At 35.0% G+C, this 18,441-nt stretch overlaps 1 protein-coding gene across 5 annotated transcripts; it reads left to right on the top strand.

Annotated features, from left to right (window-relative positions):
• The first annotated feature begins 643 nt into the window (after positions 1-643).
• SCD1 (stomatal cytokinesis defective / SCD1 protein (SCD1)) lies at positions 644-18,173 on the top strand. 5 transcript variants are annotated; one of them, XR_015789711.1, is made up of 33 exons: positions 651-1,096; positions 1,202-1,295; positions 1,462-1,663; positions 1,943-2,084; positions 2,227-2,327; positions 2,697-2,760; positions 3,007-3,120; positions 3,956-4,176; positions 5,075-5,129; positions 5,275-5,358; positions 5,663-5,858; positions 5,988-6,117; positions 6,217-6,280; positions 6,365-6,409; positions 6,525-6,603; positions 6,718-6,791; positions 7,170-7,220; positions 8,329-8,486; positions 11,562-11,609; positions 13,169-13,226; positions 13,346-13,429; positions 13,743-13,992; positions 14,089-14,288; positions 14,391-14,455; positions 14,585-14,708; positions 15,423-15,604; positions 15,773-15,844; positions 16,196-16,356; positions 16,443-16,484; positions 16,657-16,865; positions 17,399-17,539; positions 17,629-17,735; positions 17,921-18,173. XR_015789711.1 is itself a non-coding variant. In XM_022281495.2 (32 exons), exons 2-32 carry the CDS (start codon positions 923-925, stop codon positions 17,492-17,494), a joined length of 3,639 nt encoding a protein of 1,212 aa, XP_022137187.1. In that variant the 5' UTR covers positions 644-771; positions 858-922; the 3' UTR covers positions 17,495-17,861. The 5 variants fall into 5 exon arrangements, 3 of the variants coding, with proteins under 3 accessions (XP_022137187.1, XP_022137188.1, XP_087977738.1); XM_022281495.2 differs by lacking the exon at positions 17,921-18,173 and having other exon boundaries at positions 644-771; positions 858-1,096; positions 17,399-17,861; XR_002601156.2 differs by having other exon boundaries at positions 17,399-17,735.
• Positions 18,174-18,441: the final 268 nt, after the last annotated feature.

Raw genomic sequence — 18,441 nt, forward strand, 5'->3', positions numbered from 1 at the left:
TAAAATGACAATAGTATTTTTTTTAAAGTAGCAAGTTCGTAATTTTTTTAATAGCAAAGTTTATGATTGTTCTTTTTCTAGCAACTTGGAGATAGATCCATAAGGCAATACATCAATGTCAAACCAAAATGTGGTAAATTTGAATCTCTCCCGCTCACGTGTTATATTAAGAAAAATGACTATTATTATTTTATTATATATGTTTTTTTATAGTTTAGCCCGATTTTTTTTTCATCTTCTTTTTGGTAAATTAGAAATTAGTAAAATTTGCCTAACATGAATACTAGCACTTACCCTCTCTCGATCCGAATTTGTTGTATTAAAATAAAGAGATAGTAAAATTTCCCACTTCATGTTGTTTCAAATTAGAGGGTATAATATTCGTGTGTTTATATTTTGTTGTACTATAATATTTTTATTTAAAAATTACTCAGATTATTATTCTAATTTATGTATTGAAAATTTATCATTTATGTGTAACCACAGTTAAGGTGGAAGCGTCGCTTCCGAGGCAAAAAAATAATAAATTGTCAATTTTCGCGAAAATAAGATTTAGACAAAAATTGCCAAATATTTTTCTAAAATAAATTGAATAAAATGATAACAACAAATTAAGAAAAGAGGAAAAGAAAAAAAAAACACACACATTTCCCGATCGTTAGTCCGAAACGGGCTAACCGGCAACCGCCCACATATATAGATTTCATTCATCTTCCGTTTTGGAAAATCTAATCGCGCGTCATTCCAGGACCGAGGGAGTACAGAGTAATTGTATTTGTTTCCTCATCTTTACTTCATGTGATTTTACTAATCTCTATCAAATTCACGTTCTAAGTTGGAACCACCTTGAAGAGCAGCTGCAATTCGTCAATTTTCTCTCTGGGATCAATCACGGAAGAATTGAATCGGCCATCGGTGTTGAATGGCTGGGATCTTTGAATATTTCGTGGTTTGTGGGATCGGGCCCGAGATTCGGACTTTAGATGGCAACAAGGGATTTCATGGATTCGGTTACATGTATCTACCGTCTCTTCTCGACCAGTATCCGCCCTCCAACCATTCTCTCTATCCTCCTCCACCACCTCAGCTCCCAACAGTGAGTTCCATTGCAGCAACTCTATCACTTTCCAGTATATTATTCTATTGCTCTAGTTTTCAGGTGTCAAATTAACATGAGCTCGCACATGGTTTGCATTTGCAGTGTGTTCTGCCAGCTGGGGTCGAGTTTTTTTCGTCGGGCTTCGATTCCAGTGATGCCTACACCTTTCCGCGCAGTTATCCGATTGTTTTGACGGGTATGGGTGCTGCTTAACTTCAAATTTCTTTCAGTATTCGTAATTCGAAGATGCTTGAGCTTGCCATTGTGGATGTATGTTATATTTAAGTAGAATGTAGTTATTAAGTATGTCATAAGTGTAGCTAGTATCTCCACTCACTGCGATTGCGGAAATTCTAATGCAGAGGGCGATGGGTCAAAAATTTATGTCAGTTGCATTGCTTTTAGGGACCCTGTCAGCGAGGATATTGCCGAAGCTTACCGCATTCCACCGAATTCGTTTGCTGATAAATGTATCTGTATTGTTTCGCGTTCGTCCAGCTTCCGCGTTCTTAAAGATGGGCTGGAGGAATTATTTGCTTTGTGCTTCTCCAGCAGTGGAAGTAGGTCAGTACATAATTGGATACTATCTCCGTTTCATCTTATTTTTACGGCACTAGGTTCTGGTGCCACAGTGTGAATTAGAAAGCTAATTTTATAGACACGAGTGGATTCATTTAACGATTCTTGAAGCCAGAAGGAAGAGAAAAGTACACAAAGGGTGATGAGAAATCAACCCAGCAGCCAAGGGGATCATAAAAAATTTATTCAACTGGCATTAGCCAAAAAAGAGTCATCATTACAAAAAATCAATTTGTTCTAAGAATTTGAACGTCAACATTTCAGCAAGCCGCTGTGGGATGTCATAGCATACATGGTCTCCAATGTACCTCTGCCTACTCCTGGGAAGGAACGGATTTTGTTTGGTATTGAGAATTGTCTTCTTTCTGTTCAGGCTCCACCAAAGGATGGGCTTCCCCACGCTGATGTAAGCCGACTTTTTCAATATATATATATATATTTCTTTTTTTTTTTAAAGTTGGCTGAATGCTGTTGTGCTTCACAGACAGTGTAATGAAATGTTGATTTGTCTTCTCATCTAATGATCATCCTCTTTACAAGGAGTGCAGATTTCATTTCAGCCACTTATGCAGTGCTTGGATTTGGAAAATGTAATCAAACTTTTCACTGCGGTCTTGCTGGAAAGGAGGATTCTTCTTCGATCGAACAAGTATCTCTCTGAATCTATAGAGACTTGTTTGGAGTGATATATGTCAAAACTTAATTATCTTATTCATTTGTTTGATTAATAGATTTGATTTTTTCATGTTTACTAGAATTCTCGTTTGATTGTTTAAAATGTATGATCGAATCAAATACTTAATAATTCAGAGCTTCTTGTAATTATAAAGAACAAACGTTTTTATCTCCTAGTACTAGTCAATAGTCATTGGTTTCTTGTGGAATGATCTGGTTTAACTGATCATTTTGACTGAACCACTTCCTATTTGTCATACATACTCTTAAAATCTCATAAGTGTCATGCTTTAGTATGTGATAACGTGTTTTCCACCTTTTTTTTTCCTTTTTTTTTTGTCAGGTATTCACTTTTAACTCTGGTATCAGAAGCCATTTGTCATCTAATATATCCATTTAGGTGGCAGGTAAGTTACATTACTTCAATTTTTAGTTTTGGGGTTATTAAATATGAAAGAATTCTTCCCTTAATTTTTTGCTCGAAAATGTCGGTAATTCCTGAACAGGTTTTTTAATATAGCAGTTGAAATCCATAATTAATAATTTCTGGTGTGATATTACTAAGTGGGTTTACTAAGTGGGTTTTCGTGCATATGTTGTTGCTTCTTTATAATGAACTCTAACCCAATCTTTCTATGTTTGTTGTCCTGAAGCATGTCTACATTCCGTTACTCTTTTTCAGTGGAGTAGACTATATTGACGCTCCCACACCATATATGATGGGTCTTCATTCAGGTGTTGATACATCCTATCTGGCAATGGATGGTGTAAGTAATTTCTTTTATAGTTTAATGTTTATTTTTTTCAAATAATTGAGTTTTATGAGAAACAATATTTATCGTGGCTATATTATAACGTATCACCCTGATTGACATTTGCACTTGGCAGAATATTTGGTATGTGGCCTCTTGGTTTTAAATTTATGTGTAACAGATTAAGATATTATGTCAAGGCTTATAAACCTTTCTGAAATTTCTTATACTCTGCAAAAGGAGGCCAGTTCCTGATAAGTTTGTTGTTACATCATGTTCAGTAGCTTTTAACTGACCTTTTTATATATTGCAGTTAATCCTTTGTGCAGTTTTCCATTTTGGTAGAAGGCGTATCTTTTACGAGTTCTGATTTCTTTCTTGAAATGAAAATGTCCCATTGCAGACTGCCCCTTGCATTCATAATAATGTTGAGATTTTAGAAACATTAACATTTTATCAATATAGTACAAAAAGGGGAGAGAGAACCTCCTCACCCTAGAGCTTTAAAGAATCCACTCTTAATCACAAAAGGGTTCACTAACAAGAGAACACCAATTAGCATTATAGAAGTCAACCAAGTGAAGAATTGCACCCCTATACAAGGAGACCAAATTAGCTCAGTTCCATAGAAATGTGATAGAAGCTACTTGGAGCCTTATATTTGTGGGTTGGAGCTTCCTGGAATGCTATTACTTTTATTGTCTTTCTATATGTTGCTTTCCTTGTTCCGCCTTCAAATATTTTCATTTGAGGTGAAACATCACTTTGTGATTCTGGGTGCTCCTATCACAGAGCTTTCTAGTGAATTAAATCAGTTAAATGCTTGCTGTTTTCTTGTTTTGAAACCTAGGTCGTTGTAGTGGACCTTGAGTATAATTGTATCACCACTACAGAGGAAATACCACCTATTCCGGAACCAGAGCTTGGATCTTTGCGTGGTGAGCTAATGAAGTTATTATGTCCAAATGTTGTCAGCATAGATCAAATGAGGTCTGATTTGCGTAGCTCATCTGAGCAATACCCTAGAGGTAGCAGCAAGCCTTGGGGAGAAGACCATGACCTTCAGCTTAGGTGATAATTGGGCATCAAGACTTATAATTATGAAGTACTTTCAGCTTTCCTAGTGAAAATTTTTTTGAAGTTTACTTGCATTCGAACAACTTCTATGTAATTTTTTGCGTGCACTTGTTCTTTTTTCTGTAATAATTATTGTTGTAGTCTATAAAATCTTAGGTTTTTGCTTTTTGTGATTGTTGTGCAGGACCTCAGATATTTGTTGGAGACTTATGGTTCTTTAATTTTACTCTTATTATCTTCTTGTTTTTTGTTCTAGCCCCCCGGGGGGTGGGGGGAGGACATATGTTTTCAAATGGATTCTTTGCTCCATCTCAACATTGTTTACAAGTTCTTTCAACTGTTTAACTGAGGACAGCATGTATATATCCAGATAGTTCCTTTTTTAATTTTAAGTTCTTTTCTGAAACTGGTGGTGAAAAGTAATTTCGCCAAGTAGAAGTTATGATTTGTGTGCTACTTTTCTTCTTTATGCAATACTGGAGATCTGAAATAATCAATGGTTTACTGTTAAGCTTTCCCCTTCAGTTCTGCAAGGTTATCAATTATTATCACTTGTCTTCATTGATTTGGCTATCATCATATGTATGATTGTACTAATATATGGACCTGGAGATTATGTATTATAGTGACATTTCAGAAACTAACTCCTGGCATATGTGCTTCTGAAGTTGTCAGTATGCTATGTTTATGATTATTATATTCTTGAATCATGCTATTAGTCTTGGATTTCTAAGATATCTGTTCAAGATATATTATTAGGTTTTAGGCACATTAAGTAAACATTTATCTCAAGCATCAAGCATGATTGCTAAATTTAACATGGTTTGTGTAGATTTGACGACTTCATAAACAAAACTCGATTATGATAATATTTTCTTTATCCTTTATGCAGGATGATATTTTTAAAATTCTTTGCATCACTTTTAAGTGGCTATCGCAATTTTATAGTACGTAGTTTGCTCTCTCCCTCTCTCCCTCTCTCCCTCTCTCCCTCTCCCCCTCACACGTGACACACAAACACAGGCACAATTATTATATAGGAGGTTTGGCATCTAATTTACCATAATTTTTTCAATGAAAATTTTTAATCAGGAAACCAGTGCGTCTGATGTCTTCAATACACAAGCATTCTTGAAGAAGCGTTCACGATCAACTAGTCAACCAACAGACCCCATGGTGACGCCTTCAAATTAATCCTTAGCCTGTCCTCTATGTAGTTATTTTTCGAAATATCAATGAAACTGATTTATATTCATATAGATATTTCACTTGATGTCTGAGTTTATTGAGATACAAAAACATCTTAACACATTGAACCTTAAGACTATATAATCTCGTTGATTAAGGCACTTGAAGATAGTGTGATACTATTTTATTGCTGCTATGAGCACAATAGTATTTTCCTGAGAAAAATCTCTTTGTTTCCCCCCTGTATTTGGGTTCATAAATTGCGCCCCTTATACTTTTATTGTGTTTACAGATAACTCAGTTCATGGAGTCCCATGGCTTCTTAGACTATCTAGAGAGGTGCATAGGTTCTGATGAAAGTAATAATAATCTTCTCGACAAGTTACAAGATGCAATTGGGAGGGGTCAAAATCCTCTTTCAATTCTTCCATCCTTGTTGGCTGAACCTGAGATCATAACAATTTCTGACCCTGATATGGCAACATCAGGTAAAGGCTATATCAAAATGAAATATCAGAACATCATAAAAGCTTTCTGAACAGGCATAAAAGTATTCTTAGAAACTTTGACGAGTGCTAGGATGTTGATTTTTCTCCACATTTCTGTACTCTTTGCAGGTTCTGGTGCCAAGTACACTTACGATAGATTTCCTCCAAACATCAGAACTGAGGAGCAGGAAGAAAAGAGGAAGAAAATTCTAGCAGAAGCAAGTGGAGCTTTTGAATACTCAGGAAGGCATAATCCTAAGTATGAACTTACATTCAAAATCTTGTAATTGTTCTGCAAAACCATGAATTGGTTGTCAAGCTTGTCCATTAATTCTTAATCTTTCCTTCTATCAATCAGTTCACCTTCTGTGCTAATGGGCAAGGACTTGAAAGCAGAAAGCCTCAGTCCTATGGAGAGGGCTGTAAGTTCTTTACATTGTGTCACTCTTGAACTTTTTCATATAATTTGAGGTTGTCCTGGAATTTACTACATAGTTGACTCACAGGCGGAAAGAGAACGCATGGTTTTGGACATAAAAGTCAAACTACAGGTTCATTATTTTTACTTATTATTGCCATATTTTCTTCTAAATATGTTTCAGTTCAAGTCCTAGATTGTATTGAATTCGAGCCTCTGTGTATTAGTTGACATTTTTTGTTGATTAGGGTCTCTGGCTACGTCTTCTGAAACTGAGTGCTACTGATGATCCTCCTCTTTCTTCTTTTGAATATGGCACTATTCTTGGTAACTTGTTTTGAAGGCTGATTTATTGCTGGTTTATTGATGAGACAAGATATTTGTCTCTGTTTGTTGCAAATATATTTAATTTTTTAATAAAAAATTATTTTCTCTTTGCAGCTTTGATTGAATCTGATGCAGAGGGAATTGGTGGTAGTGGATTTGTTGAGTGTATTAGAGAGCACATAAATACAGTAAGTAGCTCGTGGGATTGATAAGAATTGGTCATTCATGCTCAAACTACCATTTTGTGATATCTAATCTCATTATTATTACCTTTTTTTTTATCTCTTTACCACAAATTCAAATCTCCATTATGATCTCAATTCACATTAAATTGTTAATGCAAAGTTTGAGAAAATAAATCAATTTAAGAAAAGAATAAAGCAAAACAATAAGAATGGCAATTCCAATCTAAAAACCTACATGGAAAGGTTTGAAGGAAGTTAGATCATGAACAAATGTTGTAGATTTTATTTCCCTGGGATTGTAGTTCAATTGTTATGAAGACATTGATAGATTTGTTATCTCAAGATGGCATTGGGTTAACTTTTGACTGGTTTTGTTCTCAGGGATGGATTTGTCAGTTAACCGATGAGCAATTTATTGCTGTGAAAGAATTGGTATGTAATTCATGATCTGAACTAATTGGATGCAACTTGGCATGCTTATGGTAATAAACTTCATGTTTATGATTTTGTTTTTGTCATGACATTTATTCTTTATACTAAAATCAGCTAAACTAATTTCACCAATTTAATTTGTTTATATTAATCTGTTCCTCGGAGGGGAATCAGGTTTTCCTTTTTTTTTTTTTTTTTGGGAATTCAAGTTATTTGAGATTGTGTTTGAAATTGCTTTCTTTTATTAGAAACAAAATGGTTTTTTGACTCAGAATTTTGGTTGGGGTTATATTTTCTATTGAGAAGGTGGTAGCAACTTTTTCATTAAGCATCATGAAAAGATACAAAAGAAATCAAGGGTGGGGATAGATGAGTTTATTTCAGAAGGATTCGGAGGAAGGGCCCTTAGGGGTAAAGCTTTTATCCTATGGAATTGTATGGTTAGAGCTTTACTTTCGCTTCTGTGGAGAGAAAGGAATAGTAGACTTTTTGAAGATAAGAAGTCCTCTGTGGATTCTCTTTGTGTGAATATACAGCATACGGTTTCTTGGTGGATATCCATCCACAAGAAGGTTTTTTGTAATTATAGTCTACAAATGATTATACAGGATTGGAAAGCTGTGATTGTATAGTTCTTTGGGGAGGGTTTTCTCAACCCTCTGCCTTCAGGATGTCCCTTTTTTTTAATGAAATACATCTGGTCTGTTTCTTATTAAAAAAAAAAAAAATCAAGGGTGGGGAGAATCTATCTAACAAGAGGAGGTTACAGAAAATGGGTTCCAATTTGTGAAAATTTGAATAGAGAATAATTACAGAAACGTTAAATGAGAATACTCTAATTGGAGATCAAAGGAACAACCATATCATAACAGTTAACAATTGTTTTGGGTTGCAATTGGTTGTATAAATCTTAGAATTGGTAAGTGTTTACAGAAACTATTTCAACTATTACCGAGCGTAGTTACATGCAGTTGCAAACAGTTTTACGAAGACACACAGTATTTTCTTTTTATGTTGTAGAACCGAATAGAGTTTGGAATTTTACCCTTTTCATGTAGCTCGCTTCGAATGTTGTAAACTAATTATTTTATTTTATTTTTATAATCAGCTAAAAACAGCAATCAGTCGTGCGACTTCACGAAATGATGTATTGACAATTAGGGATGCTCTTGAAGTGTCAGCTGAAATGTTCAAGAAAGACCCTAATAATGTTCCTGATTACATCCAACGCCATCTTATTTCTCTATCTATATGGGAGGAGCTAAGGTAATATTTACTGGCCATCAGTTCTAGTGGCATTCCTTTTCCTCCTTAGTTTAAGCTTTCTAGTTTTCTAACATTCTCATATCATTTTCTTAGTTGGTTTTATTTTTTTAATTTGTAGTTTTGTTTATTTATCAACGAAGATATTCATATTCCATATATTAAGTTGAAGAAAAACGTTATGTTTCATCAAATTAATGTGGGATCATCTGGATTTTTATTCTGAAGCACAACTATGTGACATTGAAAAAACATATATGTAAGACGTGTGATAACGAAACAAGTAATGGGCAGGAAATTGGAAGGATAAAAGCTTACCTTAAGAGTCGTACATTAAGTATTTCCCTGGTTTCGGTGTTCAACTTTTTCCAACATTATGTAGTTCAGGTAATACACATTCATGTTTGATGATGCAAAATCTTGAATTTGATTGCAGAATGATGAGTTGCTAACTAATTTGGTTGCTACCGTGAGATATGAATCCAATAAGGCTTTTGGAATTCTTAAGAAAAAAGAGGTTTTTTCCATAAGTATGAAATATGTATCCCTTTTTCCGAAACAAAGAAAATATTACTAGAGTTCTACTTTATAGAGCTTCTGCTCATTGAGGAGCATGCGTTATTTGATCCTGTTGTGAATGCTAGTTTTACTTGGTTGAATTTACGTGACAATCTGATTCTCAGCTATTTGGATAGGTTTTTGATGTCTCAAGGATGATCAACTTACTTTAAAGGTTAATTAGATAGATACTTACTCTTAAGGATGAATAAACCACCACTCAACCCAAAGCTTAACCACCACTCAACCCAAAAGCTTAAGCTGATGGGTTGGGTAAATTTAATTCATCTATATGGATTCTAACACTCCCCCTCACTTGTGAGCTTGGAAAATTACATCAAGATCCAACGAGTGGAAATCATAATAGACGGGGAGGAAATAACAACGCAGAGGTTCGAACACAGAACCTCCCGCTCTGATACCATCTTAAGGATGAATAAACCACCACTCAACCCAAAAACTTAAGCTGATGGGTTGGGTAAATTTAATTCATTCATATGGATTCTAACACTTACCTTGTGTATTCTTTCATTAAGTTAAATGACTAAGTCTTTTTATTACTCTCCAGATACTTACCCCAGATATTCATTACCAGACCCCTTCATATTCTAACTTAATGACTAAGGATCATCTTTACATTAATACAACAATCTCTTACTAGATATTTGTTAATTCATCAATTTCCCCCCTATCCATCTTCCTTCTACATTCTTTCACGATTGGGGTCTATCAAAGGTTTCAGATGAGCTGGGAACCACGAGGAATTTAAGAGAGGATTTGCTTTAGGAGCAAATTTGATTGAATGCAGATTTTGAGGTTTTAATTTTGGAGAAGAGATGTATTGGAGACAAAATTCTAGAGTGAAATGGGTTAGAGAAGGAGAGCAATACATCGTATTTCTATGGAGTTTCCAACTCTAAAAGATTTAGGAATTGCGAGTCAAAGAATTGGGAATGATATTTTAGGGACGAAGGAGATTGAGAAGGAAATGTTGGATATTTTTCTTCCTGGTAGACTCTGACATTCATTATAGCTTTTTGTTTGATGGTCTTGACGTTATCTCGATATCACAAGGGCAAGGAGCTTTTGGAACCTTTTTTTACCCTAGAAGAAAGTGGAAGAGTGGTCTATTTTATGGCAATTTTTCTTGATAGTTGAGATATGACCAAGAAAGACTAATTTTGCATGTTTGTAAATTTTACTATGCATTCTGAATAAATTTTTTTGGCCTGTCTTACCATATTTTATTTCACTAGCCTACACTTATTTGACACTTTGTACCAAATCATTATTCATCCGTCCAATCGTATGCAATGTCAACATTCAAGTTATGGTGTTTCCGATAGGTTTTTTTTTTTTTTAACAAGATACGAACTTCTCATTGAAATAATGAAAAGGAAATACAATATTCAAAGGATATAAACTCCCAAAGGGAGTGAAAGAAAGCAACGAAAATACAAAAGAGAACAACTGAAAAGAAAATATTAGAAGATGCAAGATAATAATGATCTGAAGAGCAAAAGCCTAAGAAACTTGTCAAAGAGAGATGCCAAAATAATTTGAACCAATCCCTGGACTTATCAAAATCAAAATCGAAAATTCAAAGATGTAATTCTAATGGAATCTTTCTAAAGTTTAGGTACTAGATAGATATAACCATCAAATTTTAGGGACTCAATTTGTGATTAACCATGATTCTATCAACTCTTTTTTATGGTGAATTTTATCTTCTTGTAAATGGAATACTATCACTATGAACTTTTTTTTTTCCGAAAAACAATTCTATCATTGAGAAACTGAAAGGATATGCAAAGTGTTTTGGCTTATTTGGAGAGAAAGGAATAGTAGGCTTTCGAAGATAAAAAGTCTTTAGAGGATGTTTTTTTTATAGTAATTTAGATCATATTACTTTGTGGTTGTAATTATAACTTACATATGATAGTTAGTGATTGGAAGGCCGCTATTGTCTAGTTTGCAGGGAGGGTGATCTCGACCACTTAGGTTGTTTTCTCTTTTGTGGTCTTCTTGAATGCACAGTCTTTTATCCCCAGAAGAGGAAGGAAAGGGAAAAAAAAAAAAAAAAAAAAGCTCTAAAATACCTAACTAAACCTCCATAAGACCTCTCCTCACCCCTAAAAACCCTCCTGCTTCTCTCAAGCCAGATATTCTGCAAAAAGTTGAAGACCAAAGTTATAGTGACATGATTGTCTAGGTAGCTTCAGCCTTTGTGTTTGAAGAATATTGTTTCTACAAGTTTCTCATTGGCACAGAGAATTAGGTTCAACTTGCAGAAGATTTATAATTGTTATTGTACATAATTTATTTTCTCTTGATGCATTCTCTAACCTTTTTGCATAGAGAAAGGTTTCTATACTTTATAGATCTTGTAATTTTCCTTGGATTTTCAGTATCAAACCAGTATCCGTCCAGTTTCTTCAAGAATTGTTTCATCCTACCTGAAATATTTTATTTGTTATTGGGATTATTTTGGGTTCAATTATTATATTTGATGTTCTGCAGGTTTTGGGAAGGTTATTTTGATTATTTGATGGAACGGTCTTCAAATAAGTAAGGATTTCATGTTTAGTTATTATTATTTGCTGTTCTCTAATTTCTTTTTCTGTGGCTGCTTGATAATAATGTTTTAGGCTAGATCTAGATGCAAATGTTTAATTAATAGTTTCATTCTTTGAAGTTTCACAAATTCTTGAAATTGGTCTTGCGGTTAGTTTTTCTCTAGCTATAGTAATAGAAAGTTGATTAGCCATTTTACCAAACTCCTCTACCTGGCCTTATGTTCTTTTAGGATGACATCATGCAGTTGCCACATCAAAGATTTCTATGCTCACTACACCAACTGCCAGATTCTTCTTTGCTATCGATTTCACTGATCTGTCTCTTCAGCTCCTCCGTTTACTTCAATCCTTCATAAAACCTTTCAATTTTCCCAAATTTTGATGATGCAGTCCAGACCTATTATTTTGTTGTCTACCAGAACTCCATTGATTTCACAAAGTCTGGAATCTGGATGCAGGGTCCACAAATATGAACGTAAAAGGATAGCGTCCTCATGACTTATTTCTAATAGAATAAGAAAATGATGTTATACACTTCTAGATTTCTAGTCAATTAACTGCACCACCCATCCTTCAGAAGCTAAGAGTGCGTTTGGTTGGTAATTTGAAAATAAGAGATTCAATTGAAAAATAGAGTTTTGATTGTTTATGGATGTGTTTGGTAGTTGAATTGGAAATTGAATCTCAATTTAAAAAATTGTTTAAAGTGTTTAATAACATATTTGCACCAACTAAATATTTTGTTCAATCTAAAATAATATTAATTAATTTATTAACATATATGTTATAAATTTCGTCTATAATATATTATATTTTACATCTTTTAATCTTAACAAAAAAAATTGATTTTATAACGTAAAATAATATATTTATCAATTTTTCTTTTATGTAATTCTGCATTTTAACTTACACTAAAAACATAAAAGAGTTGTTTTCAAAATTTTCACTATTTGGATGAACAAAATCTGAAAACAGTTTTCAAAAAACAAATCTGCCAGAGCTTCGACTCCCAGTTTCACAAAACAAAAAAAAAATCTGTCAAACAGATATTCACTAAATCAAATTGATTCTTGAATCTGAAAACAAGAAATAGAATCTAGATTTTAGACGGTAAAGTTCCAAAAATGGCTCTTTTTTTGGTTTCCCTTAGGTTGGGCCAAGTAAATTTACTATTAATCATTGGCTTTTCACACAATCCCAACTCATCAGTTCATTTGTTGAACATGCTCATACTATTTGTTTTTCCTCCATTGGGCTTCTCATAGAACCATCAACTGACATTGATCACCTATGTAGCATCTCCCTTTGCATTACACACCATGGCTCCTCTAATTATCCCAAAAATAGCCCCTTTCTTGATAATTAGATGATCTATGAGTATGGGCATTGGTAACCCATACCTCCGTACCATCTCCCAATGTAATTTTCATTGAAACAGAAAAAGCTTCTTCTTGTGCGTGTGTGTGTAATTTCAGTTTGTTTAGTTGTGTTCTTTTTTAATTTTTTCATGTAGATTTTACTGGTTCTTATTTTATTTTATTTTGAATGCAGATCCGCCAATTATGCATCTCTGGTTTCTGCACAGCTAATTGTTATGGCATCGCATATGGTATTCCTCACAAAACGCCACTTTAGCTGTCTTATTTTATCGTTCCTTTCTTGCAATCAAGTCCCCCACAACAAAATAAAGCGGAAAAAACCTTGATTCTATTTATTGCCTACTTGAAGGCTGGGCTTGGGCTTCCTGACACTGATGCTTGGTACATGATTGAGACAATTGCAGAGAAAAACAGCATTGGATACAAGCAACTCGTAAGTCAAATATCATTTTTTCTGATGCATCATAGTCTGCAATTGCACTCCGGAACTGTTCACATCTGCCACAACATACATTCAATCCTTGCTTCATCTATTAAGAAAATTTTTAAAGATAGTTGTTTGGTTGGTTGGTTAGTTATTTTAATATTTTTCCCAGTTTCATTCTGGATCCCATAAATTTCATGCATGATGTCACATGCAGAATGCAGTTTGAGAAGTTATAGAACTTGGAGTAGGCTTAGTAATTTCATTACCATATGAGTTCTCTCATTTAGTCATTTTACAATCCTACTGATATTATTTTCAGATAAGGCTCCGAGGATTCTTATCCCATATCCAGCAGCTGCGGATTAGTTATTGGGGGCTCTCTTCCTTCAAGTCCCAATCCGTATCTGCTCATGCATTGCCATCTCCACGTCCCAGTGATGGAACTGATCAGAATCAGCAGCCTGCTGAGGCTTCTGTTGTTGGAAGAAGCTGGGTTCAGAGCATGTTTAGCAGGGATACATCTGCAAGGATTAACTCTTTGGGTCGTAGTGGTCGTTGGTCTTCTGATGGTTGGTGCTTCATATGTAGCTTTTATCAATATTGTGTGGGTTAATATTTGCAGTACAATCACCCCGTGTGTTGTTTATTTGTCCTTTTGAGTTCAGCCACGAGTGAGAGTGGTACTCTTCAAAGACAAGATTTATCCCCAGCTGGCCAGAAAAAAGTTCAGAGCAATATCCGTGTTCTTAGGGGTCATAGTGGAGCTGTGACAGCACTTCATTGTGTTACGAAAAGAGAGGTGTGGGACTTGGTGGGAGACCGTGAGGATGCAGGTTTCTTCATTAGTGGAAGCACAGACTGCTTGGTAAAAGCTTGCATTTCTCATCGTTGGAAGACCTTTGTATTGGAGATTTTGTACAGTATGTGGGTTACAAATTGTTAATTCATATTGTGCACAATTGCGTAGGTCAAGATATGGGATCCAAGCCTTCGTGGTTCTGAACTGCGAGCAACTTTGAAAGGTCACACAGGGTATTTCCTCCAAATTCTTAAATCCTCATTCTGAGTGATCAGTTTGATTTACTCCTTTTTGTTCTACACAAGTCCATTTTACTCCTTACCTATATAAAGTGTCTCTGTATCCATTTTTTGAGCATACAGACCTGTTCGTTCTATTAATTCTGATCGAGGAAAAGTAGTTTCTGGATCTGATGATCAGTCCGTTATCGTATGGGATAAACAAACAACCCAGCTTCTAGAAGAGCTGAAAGGCCACGATGCTCAGGTTTTATTTTCTTGAAACCTTGGTTTTCATGACACTGAAGATAGAAACTTTAAAGATACTTATACGAACTTGTCAAATTAGGTTTTACTAATATTTTTTAGTTCAGTAGAATTCCATCACCGTAAGATAATATTGTGCAATAGTCGTCTTTGAAGAAATTGTAACATCGTAATGACTAATTAATGCCGTCCTCTTATCTATAATTGCACTTGTCATCACCTTCTTGTCAATTAAGTTCTACTTTTGGAAGTGTTCTGTATTTCATTTTTCTTTGAATCGTTTCGATCATTTCGTTAGATAAGGATGGCTCTTCAGCTACGGTTTGTGTGAGGTGATGTTTTGAGCAACAATGGGATATTCATATAGAGATTAAGGAGAGTAGAGAGAGAAGAGGAAGAGGATTTAAAATGCAAGGGTCTAGGAGGGAAGACGGGAAACAGTTAGTCAGTCACCGTTATTTGGAGTGAAGGACTAAGTTTGTAAACATAAGGGTGGTAGACAAAATAAATTCAAGTATCTTCCTCATCAATTCCTGAACTGCTAAAACTACAAATGTTAATTGATTTATAAATGAAAACCAATCACATTTCTAAGAGTCTAAAAGATTACTAAAACACAACAATGAAATATTTAAATAAAAATTTCTTTTGAATGAAATTGTGAAAATCAGTATGAAGTACAATGCCTGAACGTGTTGTATCTTGATCTTTGCAGGTCAGTTGTGTGCGTATGCTATCAGGAGAACGTGTCCTTACTGCTGCGCATGATGGAACTGTGAAGATGTGGGATGTTAGAACTGATACTTGTGTAGCTACTGTTGGTCGTTGCTCTAGTGCAGTTCTATGCATGGAATATGATGACTCCACAGGAATACTGGCTGCTGGTGGTAGAGATACGTATGTTAATTCGCTGAAATTAGATATGTTTGTTTTGTGTATGTCGATTTTGAAGGTGGCAGAGATGCGTATGTTAATTGTTTGAAATTAGAATGTTCTACAAAAGTCAATTTTGAGTGGTATACGATCACTAACTTGTTGTCTATGTACTGGTAACCTGCATTTCAGAGTAGCAAATATCTGGGACATCCGTGCTGGCAGGCAAATGCACAAGCTTTTAGGTCATACAAAATGGATACGGTTAGTGGTGTAACCCGTAACAGTTACTTTTATTTATTTGAAAAAACATATCAGTACAACCCAAAGGAGTCAATATTTATAGACTCAAAATGTGGGAAACCGGCCCACCAACTAAATGCATTGTAAAATAAATAAGGCGCAAATGCTAACTTGCGGCCCAGAGCACAGATAATTAAAGAATAAATAAAAAACCAAATCTGAGATTAAAAGCAAGGTGAACATTGCAGACACATCGGGCAAGCGTCTTCAGTGGTGTAGAGATCATTACTTTTTATTTTTGGCTTTCCTATCTTTGCCTCTTGGATATTTTAACATAGTGGCAAAGTTAATACATGTGTGGCATCCATGCAGCTCAATTAGAATGGTAGGAGACACCATAGTTACTGGTAGTGATGATTGGACCGCTAGGTTGTGGTCTGTTTCTCGAGGAACATGTGATGCTGTTCTAGCATGCCATGCTGGCCCAATATTGGCCGTTGAGTATTCCACACTGGATAAAGGAATAATAACTGGTATTTAACTTACCTTCTGGTTATTAATGCAGTAAAAGAAAACTGGAGTTAAAATTTGAAAAGAAGGCTACATGTTTTCCTTTCAGGTTCGACTGATGGGCTTCTCCGTTTCTGGGAAAATGAGGATGGTAAATCATCTGTAAAATTCCAAAGTTATTTATGGGGATGTCGTTTTACTTATTTTAACTTTCCTTTAGACGTCATCAAGTGTCAACTATGGACTTTGGTTTCTTGCATTGAGGATTTCCTTTTCTTGATCACGTGAAACTATGATGCAAACTTTTCTGGTTATATATGCAGGAGGTATTAGATGTGTGAAAAATGTCACTATTCACAGTGCTGCCATATTGTCCATCAGTGCTGGGGAACATTGGTTAGGAATTGGTGCGGCAGATAACTCAATGTCCCTCTTTCATCGGCCTCAAGAGAGACTTGGTGGCTTCACTAACACGGGCGCAAAAATGGCTGGGTGGCAACTGTACAGAACCCCACAAAAGACTGCAGCCATGGTATAAAGCCCTTTTTGTTCGAATTTTTGGACGGTTTGAGCTCTTTTGACAGCCTTTTTGGTTTTTTTATTTTTTAGTGTATCAGTCTTATTCTATCCTGAGGAAACGCTACCTTCTCACATAAGGCAGAAATTTATAAAACAGAAGGAAATTAGTAGTTACATAGTGACTTCCTTTATTTAGGCCAATGGAGACAACGCTAAATAACTGCATGCAATATTCAAATGTCAAGAATGTGTGAACATGTGTCGGATTGGATGCATGAATGTAATGCCATGAGATTTTGGTAGCCTCTTCTGTCATCTTCGATTTTTGTTCATCTTGAATCCTATATAAGTTTATTGCATAATTTGTCAATAGGGGGTATGCCTACAACCAAATTGTATTTCCGTTATAGACCAGAAGACAATCTTTCCTTGTCCACAGAGATCTTGCTTTTCTAGTTCTCTTGGTTTTGCTTTTTATTATTATTACTTTTAACTTATAAGAAAAAAAAAAGAATCCATTTTAACTCATCTATTGTATGCCTCCAGGTACGATGCGTGTCTTCAGACCTCGAAAGGAAAAGAATATGCACTGGTGGCCGTAATGGCCTTCTGAGGCTCTGGGAAGCAACAATCAACATATGAGGCAATATTGTCTTTGCGAGTTCAAATGCTGTGCTATTTTATCGTGTAAATTTCCTTCTTTTGCATTCTTTAAACAACTTACAGATACCTTAGCGTGGTTTATGCCATTTGTTTGGTCCACTGCTTCTTTTTAGTTTGCTTTATCAATGCTGCGGGGAAATGTGGATCGAAGAGTCGGCTAACTTCAGCTAAAAAGTGGACTTGGTTGATGTAGTTCTTCTAGAGCCCTTGTGTTCATTCGGTATGAAGAAGATTACATTGTTGTTTAGATAAAAAGAAGACAGCAGCAGAGCAGCTTCTTAATCTGATGTTCATATTATGATATGATCATTTCATTTTAATATTCATAATTCTCTTTGGAATCTCATTCTCTTTACCTAAAATTAACTCAACTGCCAACTTTGAACATTGCTACTTACATTTCAGAGAAGTGAGGACTCATCGTAAGACAGTGAAGCCTACTCTCATGGAAATCGAGTTGGACCTTAACTGCCAATGCCAGATGTGGAAATGTGTCATCAATTTTTATTTACCTCATCTAAGTTTTGGATCAAATTTTTATATATATATTGTTGGTTAAAATTTTATTTGTTTTCGCTCTTATTCGCATTGGAATGTAGCATAAGAATATAAGAGATGCTGAATTTAAAGATGTAAGCATCTGGTTTGACATTGACTAGTCTTTTTGTTGCAAATTGTGTTGAATTAGCATGTTTGCTTCGGAAAATTAAATTGATTTAAATCTGTGCCCAAACCAAGTTCAACTAAAGCAAAATCCACCTTAATATCTTCCCTTTTAAAATTGAACCAAACGACAATAATTTACTAAACCAGTTGAGTCCATGTGAAAAAGAAGAATTCAGTTTTTTTTCAATGTACAACCATACCATAAGCTTGAATATTTAATTCATATGAACATAGTTTAGTGTTAATTGATACCTATCTCT

This window comes from Momordica charantia (genome assembly GCF_013281855.1).
Source record: "Momordica charantia cultivar OHB3-1 chromosome 3 unlocalized genomic scaffold, Mcharantia_2.0 BLBB01000003.1, whole genome shotgun sequence".
Lineage (NCBI taxonomy): Eukaryota > Viridiplantae > Streptophyta > Magnoliopsida > Cucurbitales > Cucurbitaceae > Momordica > Momordica charantia.